Source organism: Tachyglossus aculeatus, chromosome 17 (assembly GCF_015852505.1).
Source record: "Tachyglossus aculeatus isolate mTacAcu1 chromosome 17, mTacAcu1.pri, whole genome shotgun sequence".
Lineage (NCBI taxonomy): Eukaryota > Metazoa > Chordata > Mammalia > Monotremata > Tachyglossidae > Tachyglossus > Tachyglossus aculeatus.
Genome location: NC_052082.1, coordinates 48,810,210 through 48,827,549, shown reverse-complemented (window position 1 = coordinate 48,827,549; position 17,340 = coordinate 48,810,210). Strand labels below are relative to the sequence as shown.

The window sequence follows — 17,340 nt, the reverse complement described above, 5'->3', positions numbered from 1 at the left end:
AACTTAAGGTAACTTAGGATCTCTCTTTTAGGGAGTAGGGAGGATGTGGGCATTGGTACCCCACTTGGACCCTTCCCCACAGCACTTCCTTCCTCTCCCACTCCCCATCCCCCCTGCCCTACCTCCTTCCCCTCCCCACAGCACCTGTATATATGTTTGTACAGATTTATCACTCTATTTTACCTGTACATATTTATTATTCTAAATTAGCTGTGTGACTTTGGGCAAGTCACTTCACTTCTCTGGGCCTCAGTTCCCTCATCTGTAAAATGGGGATTAAGACGGTGAGCCCCCCCGTGGGACAACCTGATCACCTTGTAACCTCCCCAGTGCTTAGAACAGTGCTTTGCACATAGTAAGCGCTTAATAAATGCCATTATTATTATTATTATATATTTTATTTTGTTAGTATGTTTTGTTTTGTTGTCTGTCTCCCCCTTCTAGACTGTGAGCCCGTTCTTGGGTAGGGACCGTCTCTATATGTTGCCGACTTGTACTTCCCAAGCGCTTAGTCCAGTGTTCTGCACACAGTAAGCACTCAATAAATGCGATTGAATGAATGAATTTACAATCCAGAGGGGGATACACCCATTAATATAATTTGTTATATATAATTTATAGATATGTACATATATATATATATATTTATAGATATAGTCCAGTGCTCTGCACACAGTAAGTGCTCAATAACAGCGTGGCTCACTGGAAAGAGCCCGGGCTTTGGAGTCAGAGTTCATGGGTTCAAATCCTGGCTCTGCCAATTGTCAGCTTGGTGACTTTGGGCAAGTCACTTCACTTCTCTGTGCCTCAGTTACCTCATCTGTAAAATGGGGGTTAAGACTGTGAGCCCCCCGTGGGACAACCTGATCACCTTGTAACCTCCCCAGAGCTTAGAACAGTGCTTGGCACATAGTAAGCGCTTAATAAATGCCATTATTGTTATTATTATTATTATAAATACGATCAAATGAATGAATATGTACATGTGTTGTGGACTGAAGGGCAAATGCCCAAAGGTCACAGATCCTAGGGTAACTCGTTAAGGTAACAACGAGGAGTGACCCCTTCCAGGACCAAATGGGCTTTGGAGTCAGAGGTCATGGGTTCAAATCCCGGCTCCGCCAATTGTCAGCTGGGTGACTTTGGGCAAGTCACTTAACTTCTCTGTGCCTCCGTTACCTCATCTGTAAAATGGGGGTTAAGACTGTGAGCCTCCCGTGGGACAACCTGATCACCTTGCAACTTCCCCAGAGCTTAGAACAGTGCTTGGCACATAGTAAGCGCTTAATAAATGCCATTATTGTTATTATTATTATTATAAATACGATAGAATGGATGAATATGTACATGTGTCGTAGACTGAAGGGCAAATGCCCAAAGGTCACAGATCCTAGGGTAACTCGTTAAGGTAACTTAACGAGGAGTGGACCCCTTCCAGGACCAAACGGGCTTTGGAGTCAGAGGTCATGGGTTCAAATCCTGGCTCCGCCAATTGTCAGCTGGGTGACTTTGGGCAAGTCACTTAACTTCTCTGTGCCTCCGTTACCTCATCTGTAAAACGGGGGTTAAGACTGTGAGCCCCCCGTGGGACAACCTGATCACCTTGTAACCTCCCCAGAGCTTAGAACAGTGCTTGGCACATAGTAAGCGCTTAATAAATGCCATGATTATTATTATTATAATAAATGCGATCGAATGAATGAATATGTACATAAGTGTCGTGGACTGAAGGGCAAATGCCCAAAGGTCCCAGGTCCCAGGGTAACTCGTTAAAGTAACTTAATTGGATTTGGATTAAACTTGGATTTCCAGAGGCAACAATCAATCAATCAATTGTATTTATTGAGCGCTTACTGTGTGCAGAGCACTGTACTAAGCGCTTGGGAAGTACAAGCTGGCAACATATAGAGGCAGTCCCTACCCAACCGTGGGCTCACAGTCTAGATTGCAGGGCTCTCCCTGCAATCCCCCTGGCAGGGGGCTGCCTGAGGGTCTCTGCCCAGCTGCCCAGAGGAGAGTGGTCTTGAATCCCTCCAAGGTGGCACAGTGGTTCCTAGAGATTGTGCGGGGCAACTTCCTCCGGGCACCCGGGCACTGGTACCCCACTTGGACCCCTCCCCACGGCCCCAGGTTCTGGGAAGGCTGGGCTCAGCGTAAGGAGGATCAGAGTGACCCAGGCTCTCATCGCCTGGTCTCGGGACATTCATTCATCCATTCAGTCGTATTTATTGAGCGCTTACTGTGTGCAGAGCACTGTACTAAGCGCTTGGGAAGTCCAAGTTGGCAACATCTAGAGCCTGTCCCTACCCAACAGCAGGCTCACAGTCATCATCATCATCAATCGTATTTATTGAGCGCTTACTGTGTGCCGAGCACTGTACTAAGCGCTTGGGAAGTACAAGTTGGCAACATATAGAGACAGTCCCTACCCAACATCATCATCATCAATCGTATTTATTGAGCGCTTACTGTGTGCAGAGCACTGGACTAAGCACTTGGGAAGTCCAAGTTGGCAACATCTAGAGACAGTCCCTACCCAACAGTGGGCTCACAGTCTAAAAGGAGGAGACAGAGAACAAAACCAAACATACTAACCAAATAAAATAAATAGAATAGATATGTACAAGTAAAATAGAGTAATAAATATGTACAAACATATCATCATCATCATCAATCGTATTTATTGAGCGCTTACTGTGTGCAGAGCACTGTACTAAGCGCTTGGGAAGTACAAGTTGGCAACATATACAGTCCTTACCCAACATCATCATCATCAATCGTATTTATTGAGCGCTTACTGTGTGCAGAGCACTGTATTAAGCGCTTGGGAAGTACAAGTTGGCAACATCTAGAGACAGTCCCTACCCAACAGTGGGCTCACAGTCTAAAAGGGGGAGACAGAGAACAAAACCAAACATACTAACAAAATAAAATAAATAGAATAGATATGTACAAGTAAAATAGAGTAATAAATATGTACAAACATATCATCATCATCATCAATCGTATTTATTGAGCGCTTACTGTGTGCCAAGCACTGTACTAAGCGCTTGGGAAGTACAAATTGGCAACCTATAGAGACAGTCCCTACCCAACAGTGGGCTCACAGTCTAAAAGGGGGAGACAAAACCAAACATACTAACAAAATAAAATAGAATAGATATGTACAAGTAAAATAAATAAATAAATAAATAAATAGAGTAATAAATATGTACAAACATATATACAGGTGCTGTGGGGAAGGGAAGGAGGTAAGATGGGGGGATGGAGTGGGGGACGAGGGGGATAGGAAGGAAGGGGCTCAGTCAAGAAGGGGGAGACAGACAACAAAACACATAAACCAAATAAAATACATATGTACAAGTAAAATACAGTAATAAATATGTACAAACATATAAACAGGTGATATACATATTACAGCGCCAGGCCCATAGGAAGCGCCTAACAAATGCCGTGATGATTATTATTAGTAATAAATAATCACAATTATTACTTAAACCTTCTCTTACAACTGCAGGCATATCCCAGACACCCCTCCCTCCCCACCCCCCCCCCCCTTGCAGGGGAGGGAAACCGAGGCCCGCTCACTGACTTCACAGACACCACGCACTGCGATGAAAGGACTCAAACGCAGACCGGGCAGAGGGTGGGCAGGAGAGTGCCCACACTGTCCTGGTGTTGGAAACAGGCTGTCCCTGGCCCAGGGCCCAGAGGAGCAGAATGAGGCTCTTTCTCTGCCCAGAGTCTCCCTTCCCTCGCCCCCACCATCACCACCAGGCCCTGCAGGGGTCTTAGAACTGCTCTCTGGCAGAGGCCAAGGGCAAGGAGCCCAAGTGGGGAGGGAAGGATGCCCTTGGGGATGCAGCCCCTGCCCAGGGGGGGACATGCCAAGCTGCCGGGTGCCCCACCATCACCACCAGGCCCTGCAGGGGTCTTAGAACTGCTCTCTGGCAGAGGCCAAGGACAAGGAGCCCAAGTGGGGAGGGAAGGATGCCCTTGGGGATGCAGCCCCTGCCCGGGGGGGGGACATGCCAAGCTGCCGGGTGCCCCACCATCACCACCAGGCCCTGCAGGGGTCTTAGAACTGCTCTCTGGCAGAGGCCAAGGACAAGGAGCCCAAGTGGGGAGGGAAGGATGCCCTTGGGGATGCAGCCCCTGCCCAGGGGGGGACATGCCAAGCTGCCGGGTGCCCCACCATCACCACCAGGCCCTGCAGGGGTCTTAGAACTGCTCTCTGGCAGAGGCCAAGGACAAGGAGCCCAAGTGGGGAGGGAAGGATGCCCTTGGGGACGCAGCCCCTGCCCAGGGGGAGACATGCCAAGCTGCCCAGGGCCTGGGCTCAGTTGGTCCCAGCTGAGGCCACCGGCTCAGGCCGAGGAAAGGCAGGGAGGAGGGAGGGCCAGGCAGTGGCTCCGCCTTTGAAGGAGTCACGTAGCTCTGCGGCAGCCGCAGCTTCATTACTCAGAACCAGGGGACAGGGCACGGAGGGAGCAGCAGCATCAGCGCCAGGCAACAAACACCATCAGCAGCAGGCAGCACTTCCACACCTGGGTAAGGAACAGGGCGGTGGGACCAGTGTGGGGCGAGGGGCTCCCCCCACTTTCCTTCAATCGTATTTACTGAGCGCTTACTGTGTGCAGAGCGCTGTGCTAAGCGCTTGGGAAGTCCAAGTTGGCAACACTTCTGCCACCCTGATTGCGAGCCCGCTGTTGGGTAGGGACCGTCTCTAGATGATGCCAACTTGGACTTCCCAAGCGCCTAGTCCAGTGCTCTGCACACAGGAAGCGCTCAGTAAATACGGTTGAATGACTAAATGCCGTTATTATTATCAGTGCTTAGAGCAGTGCTTTGCACATAGTAAGCACTTAATTCTATTTATTTTATTTTAATGTGTTTTATTTTATATTGATTTTATTTGTACGTATTCATTCTATTTATTTTGTTTTGTTAATAGGTTTTGTTTTGCGTCTCCCCCTTCTAGACTGTGAGCCCGCCGTTGGGTAGGGACTGTCTCTCTATGTTGCCAACTTGGACTTCCCAAGCGCTTAGTCCAGTGCTCTGCACACAGGAAGCGCTCAGTAAATACGGTTGAATGACTAAATGCTGTTATTATTATCAGTGCTTAGAACAGTGCTTTGCACATAGTAAGCACTTAATTCTATTTATTTTATTTTAATGTGTTTTATTTTATATTGATTTTATTTGTACGTATTTATTCTATTTATTTTGTTCTGTTAATAGGTTTTGTTTTGCGTCTCCCCCTTCTAGACTGTGAGCCCGCCGTTGGGTAGGGACCGTCTCTCTATGTTGCCAACTTGGACTTCCCAAGCGCTTAGTCCAGTGCTCTGCACACAGTAAGCGCTCAATAAATACGATTGAACGAATGAATGACAATCTCATGCCCCCCATCCAACAGTCAGGGCTAGTAAATATGACTGATGGATTCGTTTCCTCCATCCCTTCACCATCATCATCATCATCATCAATCGTATTTATTGAGCGCTTACTATGTGCAGAGCACTGTACTAAGTGCTTGGGAAGTACAAATTGGCAACATATAGAGACAGTCCCTACCCAACAGTGGGCTCACAGTCTCAAAGGGGGAGACAGAGAACAAAACCAAACATACTAACAAAATAAAATAAATAGAATAGATATGTACAACTAAAATAAATAAATAAAGAGTAAAAAATATGTACAAACATATATACATATATATTCACCACCCAGCTCTATGCTTCCTCTCTCCATCAGGATTCCTCTCATGCAAAGATCCCCACCACCATCCTCTCAGGTCCCTCTCCGCTACGACTCTTCCCCATGTTTCTCTGTGCCACCTGTACCCCCTCATCCCTTGGGTCCAGCTTGGGGTTTGGAGCCCAACATCCCGGGGAGATTATTCATTCATTCATTCATTCAATCGTATTTATTGAGCGCTTACTGTGTGCAGAGCACTGTACTAAGCGCTTGGGAAGTACAAGTTGCAACAGGGGCCTGAGGGAAGGAGCAGGGAGCTTCCCTGAAGACTGCCCTTTTCCTCCACCCGCTCTGGGCAGCAAGACAGTGCCATTATTAAGACAGAGTCGGAGAAGGAAGCCGCCCTCCTCCCTGCCCTCTCAGACCCTGGAGGGGAGAGGAGTGACCCCTTCCAGCTCCAAACTTGGATTTCCAGAGCCAACAGGAGGGCACTCACTGAAGGAGCCTCGTCTCTGCCCAACCAGGCTTTGCCCTCTTCTCTTCTTCCCCCTTCTAGACTGTGAGCCCACTGTTGGGTAGGGACCGTCTCTATATGTTGCCAACTTGGACTTCCCAAGTGCTTAGTACAGTGCTCTGCACACAGTAAGCGCTCAATAAATATGATTGATTGATTGATTCTCTCCCTGCAATCCCCCTGCCCAGCTGCCCAGAGGAGAGTGGTCTTGAATCCCTCCAAGCTGGCACAATGGCTCCTACAGATGGTGTGGGGCAACTTCTGAGCCCACTGTTGGGTAGGGACCATCTATATGTTGCCAACTTGTACTTCCCAAGCGCTTAGTACAGTGCTCTGCACACAGTAAGCGCTCAATAAATACGATTGAATGAATGAATGAATGAACGAACTTCCTGCGGGCAGGACCCAGGCACCAGGCTCTGCTCCAGACTCTCTCCGTGAAGCCCCGGGTAGATTGGGTGGCACTCAATCAATGCCATTGTTTGATTGATCGCTTCACTGCTTTTTATAATTGGAAAGAGCCCCTTCAATTTTTATGATAAATCGAATTTTATTTTATTTTTCGAGTCAAGATTCCCACGCCCTAGTCCCTTCCCATCACGTTGAGAGCTGCGACTCGATTCCCTAAGAATTTGCCAACTTCATTCACTGAAATTTTTTTTTTTTTTTTCAATCTGGTCCCGCGGGGGGAAGGATGGGGAGCCCTGTGGCCTAGTGTGAAGCAGCGTGGAGTCAGAGGTCATGGGTTCAAATCCTGCCTCCACCAATTGTCGCCTGTGTGACTTTGGGCAAGTCACTTAACTTCTCTGGGCTTCAGTTACCTCACCTGTAAAATGAGGATTAAGATTGTGAGCCCCCCGTGAGACAACCCGATCACCTTGTAACCTCCCCAGCGCTTAGAACAGTGCTTTGCACATAGTAAGTGCTTCATAAATGCCATCATTATTATTATTATTATTATTAGTGGCCTGGAAGTGAGGGGACCTGCGTTCTGATTTTGACTCTGTCACTGGTTTGCTGTAGGCAAGGCACTTAAATTGTCTGGGCCACAGTTCTGGCTTCTGTAAAACAGGGATTATATACCTGTTCTTACTCCTTCTCAGTCTGTGAGCCCCATGAGGGACAGAAATGGCATCCAAACTGATTAACTTGTCTCTCTGAGCCCAGTGCTTAATTTTTTTTTTTTTAAATGGTACTTGTTAAGCGCTTACTGTGTGCCAAGCTCTGTACTAAATTCTGGAGTAGATCTAAGACAATCAGGTTAGTACGGAGCTTGGCACATCATCATCATCATCAATCGTATTTATTGAGCGCTTACTGTGTGCAGAGCACTGTACTAAGCGCTTGGGAAGTACAAGTTGGCAATATATACAGTCCCTACCCAACAATACTTAACAAATACCGCAGTTACCTTTATTATTATTATCATCAGGAAGCTGGTCTGGGGTCCTGATGCCCCTCCTCCCTCTGGGGTTGTCTGAAGATCCAGGCACGGTGCCGGCCTGGGCCGGAGAGGTCGTGGGAACGGGAGCCCCTGGCTCTCGGCTGTCAAGCGGGATTCCCTCCGCTTCGGTGCCCAGGGCCTGTGCCAGGGCAGCCGGACACCTCCAAGTGCCAAGGACCTGTGCCCGGGGTGGGGAGAAGAGTGGGGTGACTGTCCCTGCCCGGTGTGGGGGGCAAAAGGGGCCTCAGACGGGGCCAGTTCGAGAAACTCCCAAGCCGCCTCGCTTTCCCCCCAGAGAGCGGCCACCATGCCACACCAGTACCCGGCCCTGACGGCCGAGCAGAAGAAGGAGCTGTCGGACATCGCGCTGCGGATCGTGGCCCCGGGCAAGGGCATCCTGGCTGCCGATGAGTCCGTAGGTTGGTCAGATAGCCGACGTCGGCCTAGGGGGTCCAGCGGGAGGACAGTCTTCGGGCCCTGATCCCCAGGCCGTCTGGAGTGGGAAGGGAGAGGGAGGGAGGATGACAAGGAGGGTTTGGGGCATCTGTCCACCCCTTTGTGGTGGTGGTGGTGGTGATGGTGGTGGTGATGGTGGTGGGGTGTTCTTGTGCCCACCTACAGGGAGTATGTCCAAGCGGCTGAGCCAGATCGGGGTGGAGAACACGGAGGAGAACCGTCGCCTGTATCGCCAGGTGTTGCTCAGCGCCGACAGCCGCATCAACAAGTGCATCGGGGGGGTCATCTTCTTCCACGAGACCCTCTACCAGAAAGGGGATGACGGGACGCCCTTCGTCCGCACCGTCCAGGACAAGGGCATCGTCGTGGGCATCAAGGTGGGGTCCTCCGGGGGCCGGGCATTAAGGCGGCGTCGCCTTCTGGGCTCTGTGGGGGCTTTTCTAGACTGTGAGCCCGTTGTTGGGTAGGGACCGTCTCTATATGGTGCCAACTTGGACTTCCCAAGCGCTTAGTACAGTGCTCTGCACACAGTAAGTGCTCAATAAATATTGAATGAATGAATGCCCGGTGGGGCGGAGGGGAGCCAAGGAGGTCTCTCCAAATGCCTGCCCTTTCCCCTCTGTCAGTTAATGGTAGTGGTGGTATTTATTGAGCGCCTACTGTGTCTGGCGCACCGTACTAAGCACTTGGGAGAGTAATAATAATAATGATGGTATTTGTTAAGCCAGTGCTTAGAACAGTGCTCAGCACATAGTAACAGATAATAATAATAATAATAATGATATTTATAAAGCGCTTGCTATGTGCAAAGCACTGTTCTAAGCATTGAGGGGGGTTAAAAGGTGATCAGGTTGTCCCACGGGGGGCTCCCAGTCTTAATCCCCATTTTACAGATGAGGAACTGAGGCCCAGAGAAGTTAAGTGACTTGCCCAAAGTCACGCAGCTGACCAGTGGTGGAGCCGGGATTTGAACCCATGACCTCTGACTCCAAAGCCCGGGCTCTTTCCACTGAACCACACTGCTTACTGTGTGTGGAGCACTGTGCTAAGCACTTGGGAGAGTAATAACAATAATGATGGTATTTATTAAGCCAGTGCTTAGAACAGTGCTCAGCGCTTAGAACAGTGCTCGGCACATAGTAAGCGCTTAACAGATGCCGTTCTTATTATTATTAAACGCTTATATAACAATGTTAGCAGACACATTCCCTATCCACAACAAGCTTGCAGTCCAGAGGGGGTGACGGACATTGACATAAATAATTTGTAATAATAATGGCATTTAAACGCTTACTACGTGCAAAGCACCGTTCTAAGCGCTGGGGAGGTTACAAAGTGATCAGGTTGTGCTCCGGGGGGCTCACAGTGTTCATCCCCATTTTACAGATGAGGGAACTGAGGCCCAGGGAAGTGAAGTGACTTGCCCAAAGTCACACAGCTGAGAAGTGGCGGAGCCGGGATTTGAACCCATGACGTCCGACTCCAAAGCCCGGGCTCTTTCCACTGAGCCACGCTGCTTCAAATTATAATACTGAATTTAAAGTCTGTCCTCCTTGCCCCCTCCCTGCTAGGTTGATAAGGGTGTGGTGCCCCTGGCTGGAACCGACGGAGAAACCACCACCCAAGGTAGGAGAGTGGTTTGGGCAGGGTGGGGTATCCAAGTTGTACTTCCCAAGCGCTTAGTACAGTGCTCTGCACACAGTAAGCGCTCAGTAAATACGATTGAATGAGTGAATCCCGTGGGAGCGTGGGGGCCTGGGGGGCCGTCTGGGCTGGGGGTCTTGGCACACGGGCCTGCCGCCCCTGCCCCTGCAGGGCTGGATGGGCTCTCGGAGCGTTGTGCCCAGTACAAGAAGGACGGCGCTGACTTTGCCAAGTGGCGCTGCGTGTTGAAGATCGGCGAGCACACCCCCTCCGCCCTCGCCATCCTGGAGAATGCCAACGTGCTGGCCCGATACGCCAGCATCTGTCAGCAGGTGGGTGGGCACTGGGGGATGCGGAGGCTTAGGGCGAGGCGGGCAGGTGTCCCAAGGCGGGACGGAGGGTCGTGTCGGGGCTGGGTGTGAGCTCCGAGCCCCACCCCTGCTCTCTGCCCTCAGAATGGCATCGTGCCCATTGTGGAGCCGGAGATCCTGCCCGACGGAGACCACGATCTCAAAAGCTGCCAGTATGTCACTGAGAAGGTGAGGCCGGGACTGGGCCCTGGGGCTGCCCTCCCGCCCGTCACCAGGGCTCTGGGAATGGGAGCGGAAAATTGAGGGAAGGGGCCGAGGGAGGGAGGAAGGGGGCCCGGGCCGGTGCCCTGCGGCGAATCCTCCCGTCCCCCAGGTCCTGGCGGCCGTTTACAAAGCCTTGAGTGACCACCACGTGTACCTGGAGGGGACGCTGCTGAAACCCAACATGGTGACCCCCGGCCACGCCTGCCCCACCAAGTACGGCGCCGAGGAGATCGCCATGGCCACCGTGACTGCCCTACGGCGCACTGTGCCACCCGCCGTGCCAGGTGTGGCTCTTCCCTGCCCTCTCCCTCTCCCCACCTGGCACCCAGGCTTAGGCCTGTGTGTGTGTGTGTGTGTGTGTTGTATTGTTCATTCATTCATTCATTCAGTCGTATTGATCGAGCGCTGACTGTGTGCAGAGCATCGGACTAAGCGCTTGGGAAGTCCAAGTTGGCAACATCTAGAGACGGCCCCTACCCAACAGCGGGCTCACAGTCTAGAAGTATTGTGATATTGGACTGATCGGTTGATGTGAGCCCACTGTTGGGTAGGGACTGTCTCCATATGTTGCCAACTTGGACTTCCCAAGTGCTTAGTACAGTGCTCTGCACACAGTAAGCGCTCAATAAATACGATTGATGATGATGATGATGCCGCCCACAGGTGTCACCTTCCTGTCCGGTGGGCAGAGTGAGGAAGAGGCCTCCATCAACCTCAACGCCATCAATCGCTGCCCCCTGGCGCGGCCCTGGGCCCTGACCTTCTCCTACGGGCGGGCACTGCAAGCTTCGGCCCTCAGCACCTGGCGCGGACGGCGGGAAAACGAGAGCGCCGCTACGGAGGAGTTTGTGAAGCGGGCAGAGGTGGGGCACGGGGGGTGGCGGGGATGGGGGAGAGGGCCTCCGCGCCCGCTGGATCAATGAATCGAGAGCACTTACGGTGGGCAGAGCACTGTACGAAGCCCTTGGGGGAGTTGGTAGACTCCCTGCCGTCACCGGAGCGGGCCTGAGAATCTGGGCAGTGCCCGGGGGGAGGTGGTGACCCTCCTCCTGCCCTTTCTCCCCCTCCTCTTCCCCTCCACAGGTGAACGGGCTGGCCGCCCAGGGCAAGTACGAGGGGAGCGGAGAGGACGCGGGCGCAGCTGGACGTTCCCTGTACATCGCCAACCATGCCTACTGAGCGGGCCCTGTGCCACCCGCAGCCAGCTTTGCCCATAGACATCGCCAGGAGCCCGATAGCCAGCAAGCCCCAAGCGAGGGCAGAGGAGAGAGGGTCCCCGGGCCGTCATCTTAACCACCGCGTCGCTCCGGGCAGGAGGCAGAGGAGGGAAGCGGATCCCAGACGGGCTCTCGCGGGCGGCGGGGACCCCCCGGGTCGGGGGACGGGGCGGTTTGTAGGCGATTCCGGTCCTCCTCACGTGGCCTCCACCCTTGCCTGCCGTTTGCAATCGCCACCGTGATACTGTTGCTTCTCTGTTGGGGTCAGGCTGCCCCTTCCCCTGCCCTCGACCTCGGGTGAGCGAGGGGAGACTGGGGGGAAGACAGTATGGCCTCCTGCATTTCGTGTTTTAGCGCCTGGATTAATAAACGGTAGTGAAGCCCGCTAGCGTCGTCTCTAGCCGTTGGTGTGAGTCCGTTCCCGAGGGTAGCACGTGTCTGCATGTGTGTGGCTGGAGCTGGGGGGGTTTGGTGTTGGATACTTTTTTTAAATGGTATTTAATATATATTTAATATATAAATTTATATATATACATATATATTAATATATTTAATTATATTTAATATATTAATATATATTTAATATATAATATAATAATGATGGTCTTTGTTAAGCACTTACTGTGTACAAAGCACCATTCTAAGCGCTGGGGAGGTTACAAGGTGATCAGGTTATCCCATGGGGGGGCTCACAGTTTCAATCCCCATTTTCCAGGAGAGGTAACTGAGGCCCAGAGAAGTGAAGCGGCTTGCCCAAAGTCACACAGCTGACAGTTGGTGGAGCTGGGATTTGAACCCGTGACGTGTGACTCCAAAGCCCGGGCTCTTTCCGCTGAGGCATGCTATTTGTTAAGCGCTTAATATGTGCCAGGCGCTGAACTAAGCTCTGGGGAAGATACAAGCTAATCAGATTGGACACAGGCCGTGTCATCATCAATCGTATTTATTGAGTGCTTACTATGTGCAGAGCACTGTACTAAGCGCTTAAGTATCCCATGTGGGGCTCGCAGTCTTAATCCCTATTTTCCAGGTGAGGTCACTGAGGTAAGGAGAAGTTAAGTAATTAGCCCAAGGTCACACAGCAGACGAGTGGCAGAGCTGGAATTAGAACCCAGGTCCTTCTGACGCCCAGTCCTGGGCTCTAGCCACTAGGCCACAGGGATAATAATAATAATAATAATAATAATAATAATAATAATAATAATGGCATTTGTTAAGCACTTACTATGTTCAAAGCACTGCTCTAAGCGCTGGGGGGATACAAGGTGATCAGGTTGTCCCACGGAGGGCTCACAGTCATCATCCCCATTTTACAGATGAGGTAACTGAAACTCTGAGAAGTTAAATGACTTACCCAAGGTCGCACAGCAGACATGTGGTGGAGCTGGGATTCGAACCCATGACCTCTGACTCCCAAGACCGGGCTCTTTCCACTGAGCCACACTGCTTGCACTGCCTCCTTCCCAGGATCCTATAATAATAATAATAATAATGATGGTATTCGTTAAGCGCTTACTATGTGCCGAGCACCGTTCTAAGCGCTGGGGGAGATACAAGGTAATCGGGTTGTCCCACGTGGGGCTCATAGTCTTCATCTCCATTTTACAGATGAGGGAACTGAGGCACAGAGGAGTCAAGCGACTTGCCCAAAGTCACACAGCTGATCAGTGGCGGAGCCGGGATTGGAACCCATGACCTCTGACTCCCAAGCCCGGGCTCTTTCCACTGAGTCACGCTGCTTCTCTATAATAATGATAATAATGATAATGCTGGCATTTGTTAAGCGCTTACTATGTGCAGAGCACTGTTCTAAGCGCTGGGGTGGGGGGAATACGAGGTGATCAAGTTGTCCCATGGGGTGCTCCCAATCTTCATCCCCATTTTCCAGATGAGGGAACTGAGGCTCAGAGAAGTGAAGTGACTTGCCCAAGGTCACCCAGCAGACATGTGGCAGAGCCGGGATTCGAACCCATGACCTCTGGCTCCAAAGCCCGGGCTCTTTCCACTGAGCCACGCTGCTTCTCTGTCCCCACCGGTGGGGACCCAGCCAGGCCAAAGAGTCCAGCTGCCCCTCACTGCCCCGGAGGCTGGGCACTCAGAAGTCCCAGGGCAGGGGGATGGTGGGCAGGGGAGGTGGAGGGGCTGGGCAGAATCCCCCAGGGTGGCTTTAATAATAATAATAATAATGATTCACTTTAGTCATTATAAGTAATAATTATAATTAATACAGCATACAATAAATATATTTTAATATATCGAATACATTAATACATAATTAACCAACACATCTAATATATAAATCAATCATTTATTAATATTAATAAATTAACATCTATCAGCTATTATATAATTATCAATATATCAACGATTAAGTAATTAATTAACCATTAATTAATATATTATATATTAATGATTAATTAATAAATAATTAATTGTATTAATTCTGTAGTTATACCATATAATTATAATTATTACGGTTATTATTAATTATTAATAACAGTCTTCTAGACTGTGAGCCCACTGTTGGGCAGGGACCATCTCTATATGTTGCCGACTTGGACTTCCCAAGCGCTTAGTCCAGTGCTCTGCACACAGTAAGCACTCAATAAATACAATAAATAATAATATATAATAATTATTAGTACACAGCAATCATAATTATTGATGATAATAATAAATAATAATAAATAATTATAATAATAATGCGATAAATAAATACGATTGTTGCCAACTTGTACTTCCCAAGTGCTTAGTACAGTGCTCTGCGCACAGTAAGCGCTCAATAAATACGATTGATTGATTGATTGAATGAATGAATAATAATAATAATGATGGCATTTATTAAGCGCTTACTATGTGCAAAGCAGTGTTCTAAGCGCTGGGGAGGTTACAAGGTGATCAGGTTGGCCCACAGGGGGCTCACAGTCTTCATCCTCATTTTACAGATGAGGTAACTGAGGCACGGAGAAGTGAAGTGACTTGCCCAAAGTCACACAGCTGAGCCCCTGTGGAACAATCTGATCACTTTGTGACCTCCCCAGCGCTTAGAACAGTGCTTTGCATATAGTAAGCACGTAATAAATGCCATTATTATTATTATTATTATTAAAATCCCGGCTCCACCACTTGTCAGCTGTGTGATTTCGGGCAAGTCACTTCACTTCTCTGGGCCTCAGTTCCCTCATCTGGAAAATGGGGATTAAGACTGGGAGCCCCCCGTGGGACAACCCGATCACCTTGTAACCTCCCCAGCGCTTAGAACAGTGCTTTGCACATAGTAAGCACTTAATAAATACTATTTTAAAAAAAAGGTCATTCGCTTCTCTGGGCCTCAATTACCTCACCTGTAGAATGGGGATGGAGACTGTGCGCCCCACAGGGGACAGGGCCTGTGTCCAACCTGATTTGCTTATATCCACTGCGACGCTTAGTAATAATAATAATAATAGCATTATTAAGCGCTTACTATGTCCCAAGCGCTGTTCTAAGCACTGGGGAAGTTACAAGGTGATCAGGTTGTCCCACAGGGGGCTCCCGGTCTTCATGCCCGTTTTACAGATGAGGTAACTGAGACACAGAGAAGTGAAGTGACTTGCCCAAAGTCACACAGTGGACAAGTGGAGGGGTAGGGATTTGAACCCATGACCTCTGACTCCAAAGCCCAGGCTCTTTCCACTGAGCCACGCTGCTTCTCTAGAAGCAGCTCCCAGATCTGATCACCTTGTAACCTCGCCAGCGCTTAGAACAGTGCTTTGCACATAGTAAGCGCTTATCATCATCATAATAACATATATCATCATATAAATATCATCATCAATCATATCATCAATAAATATGCCATAATATAATAATACCATTATTATTATTACCCAGGCCCGTGTTCTACCCACTAGGCCAGGCTGCTTCTCTAAGCGTGCGGTCTGCACCCCCAGACCCCACATTCATTCATTCAATCGGATTTATTGCTTAGTACAGTGCTCTGCACACAGTAAGCACTCAATAAATACGATTGATTGATTGATTGATTGATTGATTGATTGAGTAAGCGCCCAATGCTGGAGAAGCAGGGTGGCCCAGTGGAAAGAGCAAGGGCTTTGGAGTCAGGGGTCAGGGGTTCGAATCCCGACTCTGCCAATTGTCAGCTGTGTGACTTTGGGCAAGTCACTTAACTTCTCTGTGCCCCAGTTCCCTCATCTGTAAAATGGGGATGAAGACTGTGAGCCCCACTTGGGACAACCTGATCTCCTTGTACCCCCCAGCGCTTAGAACAGGACTTCCTTCCTCTCCCCCTCCTCCCCCGCCTTACCTCCTTCCCCTCCCCACAGCACCTGTATATATGTTTGTACGGATTTATTACTCTGTTTATTTTATTTGTACATATTTATTCTATTTATTTGATTTTGTTAATATGTTTTGTTTTGTTGTCTGTCTCCCGCTTCTAGACTGTGAGCCCACTGTTGGGTAGGGACCGTCTCTATAGGTTGCCGACTTGTAGTTCCCAAGCGCTTAGTACAGTGCTCTGCACACAGTAAGCGCTCAATAAATACGATTGAATAAATGAATGAATGAACAGTGCTTCCTGCCTTCCTCCTTCCTCTCCCCCTCCTCCCCCGCCTTACCTCCTTCCCCTCCCCGCAGCACCTGTATATATGTTTGTACGGATTTATTACTCTATTTATTTATTTATTTTATTTGTACATATCTATTCTATTTATTTTATTTTGTTAATATGTTTTGTTCTCGGCCTCCCCCTTCTAGGCTGTGAGCCCGTTGTTGGATAGGGACCGTCTCTGTGTGTTGCCAACTTGGACTTCTCAAGCGCTTAGTCCAGTGCTCTGCACACAGTAAGCGCTCAATAAATACGATTGATTGATTGTACATATGTTTGTACGGATTTATTACTCTATTTTATTTGTACATATTTATTTTATTTTGTTAATATATTTTGTTGTCTGTCTCCCCCTTCTAATCTGTGAGCCCGCTGTTGGGTAGGGACCGTCTCTATACGTTGCCAACTTGGACTTCCCAAACGCTTAGTCCAGTGCTCTGCACACAGTCAGCGCTCAATAAATACGATTGAATGAATGAATGAACAGTACTTCCTTCCTTCCTCCTTCCTCTCTCCCTCCTCCCCCTCTCCATCCCCCCCGCCTTACCTCCTCCCCCTCCCCACAGCACCTGTATAGATGTATATATGTTTGTATGCATTTATTACTCTGTTAATTTTATTTGTACATATTTATTCTATTCATTTTATTCTGTTAACATGTTTTGTTTTGTTGTCCGTCTCCCCCTTCTAGACTGTGAGCCCGCTGTTGGGTAGGGACCGTCTCTAGATGTTGCCAACTTGGACTTTCCAAGCGATCAATAAATACGACTGAATGAATGAATGAATACTTTGCACATAGTAAGTGCTTAATAAATGCCATCATTATTAATTCCAGCGCTTAGAACAGTGCTTTGCACATAGTAAGCGCTTAATAAATGCCATTATAAAAATACGACTGAATGAATGAATGAGTGCACTACACCCAGTAGGCGCTCAATAAATACGGCTGAATTTATGAATGAGTGACTGAGGCGAGGCCCCGCCCCGCGCTTCCCCCGGGGTCCCGTGACCCTCTCCGCGGCCCGATCGGCCAATCAGGGCTAAGGTTGGGCCACGCCCATCAACGAAACCACGCCCCTACCCCCCACCCCGATCGGCCGATCAGGACTAAGGTTGGGCCACGCCCCTCCATGAAACCACGCCCCCAGATCCCCTCTCGGCTAATCAGGGATCTGCCAAGTGGC

The 17,340-nt window shown here is 49.4% G+C and overlaps 1 protein-coding gene across 1 annotated transcript; it reads left to right on the top strand.

Annotated features, from left to right (window-relative positions):
- The first annotated feature begins 4,449 nt into the window (after positions 1–4,449).
- On the top strand, positions 4,450–11,935 carry ALDOC (aldolase, fructose-bisphosphate C). Its single transcript, XM_038759145.1, has 9 exons — positions 4,450–4,551; positions 7,951–8,074; positions 8,277–8,488; positions 9,683–9,737; positions 9,927–10,087; positions 10,211–10,294; positions 10,440–10,614; positions 10,994–11,193; positions 11,414–11,935. Exons 2-9 carry the CDS (start codon positions 7,963–7,965, stop codon positions 11,507–11,509), a joined length of 1,095 nt encoding a protein of 364 aa, XP_038615073.1. The 5' UTR covers positions 4,450–4,551; positions 7,951–7,962; the 3' UTR covers positions 11,510–11,935.
- The last annotated feature ends 5,405 nt before the right edge of the window (positions 11,936–17,340 follow it).

Excerpts from the sequence above, each read along its gene's own strand:
- ALDOC (XM_038759145.1), top strand. The coding sequence starts at position 7,963 with ATGCCACACCAGTACCCGGCCCTGACGGCCGAGCAGAAGAAGGAGCTG. Across the intron at positions 9,738-9,926 it reads CGGAGAAACCACCACCCAAG|GGCTGGATGGGCTCTCGGAG; the intron begins GTAGGAGAGTGG and ends CTGCCCCTGCAG. Across the intron at positions 10,295-10,439 it reads GCCAGTATGTCACTGAGAAG|GTCCTGGCGGCCGTTTACAA; the intron begins GTGAGGCCGGGA and ends CCCGTCCCCCAG.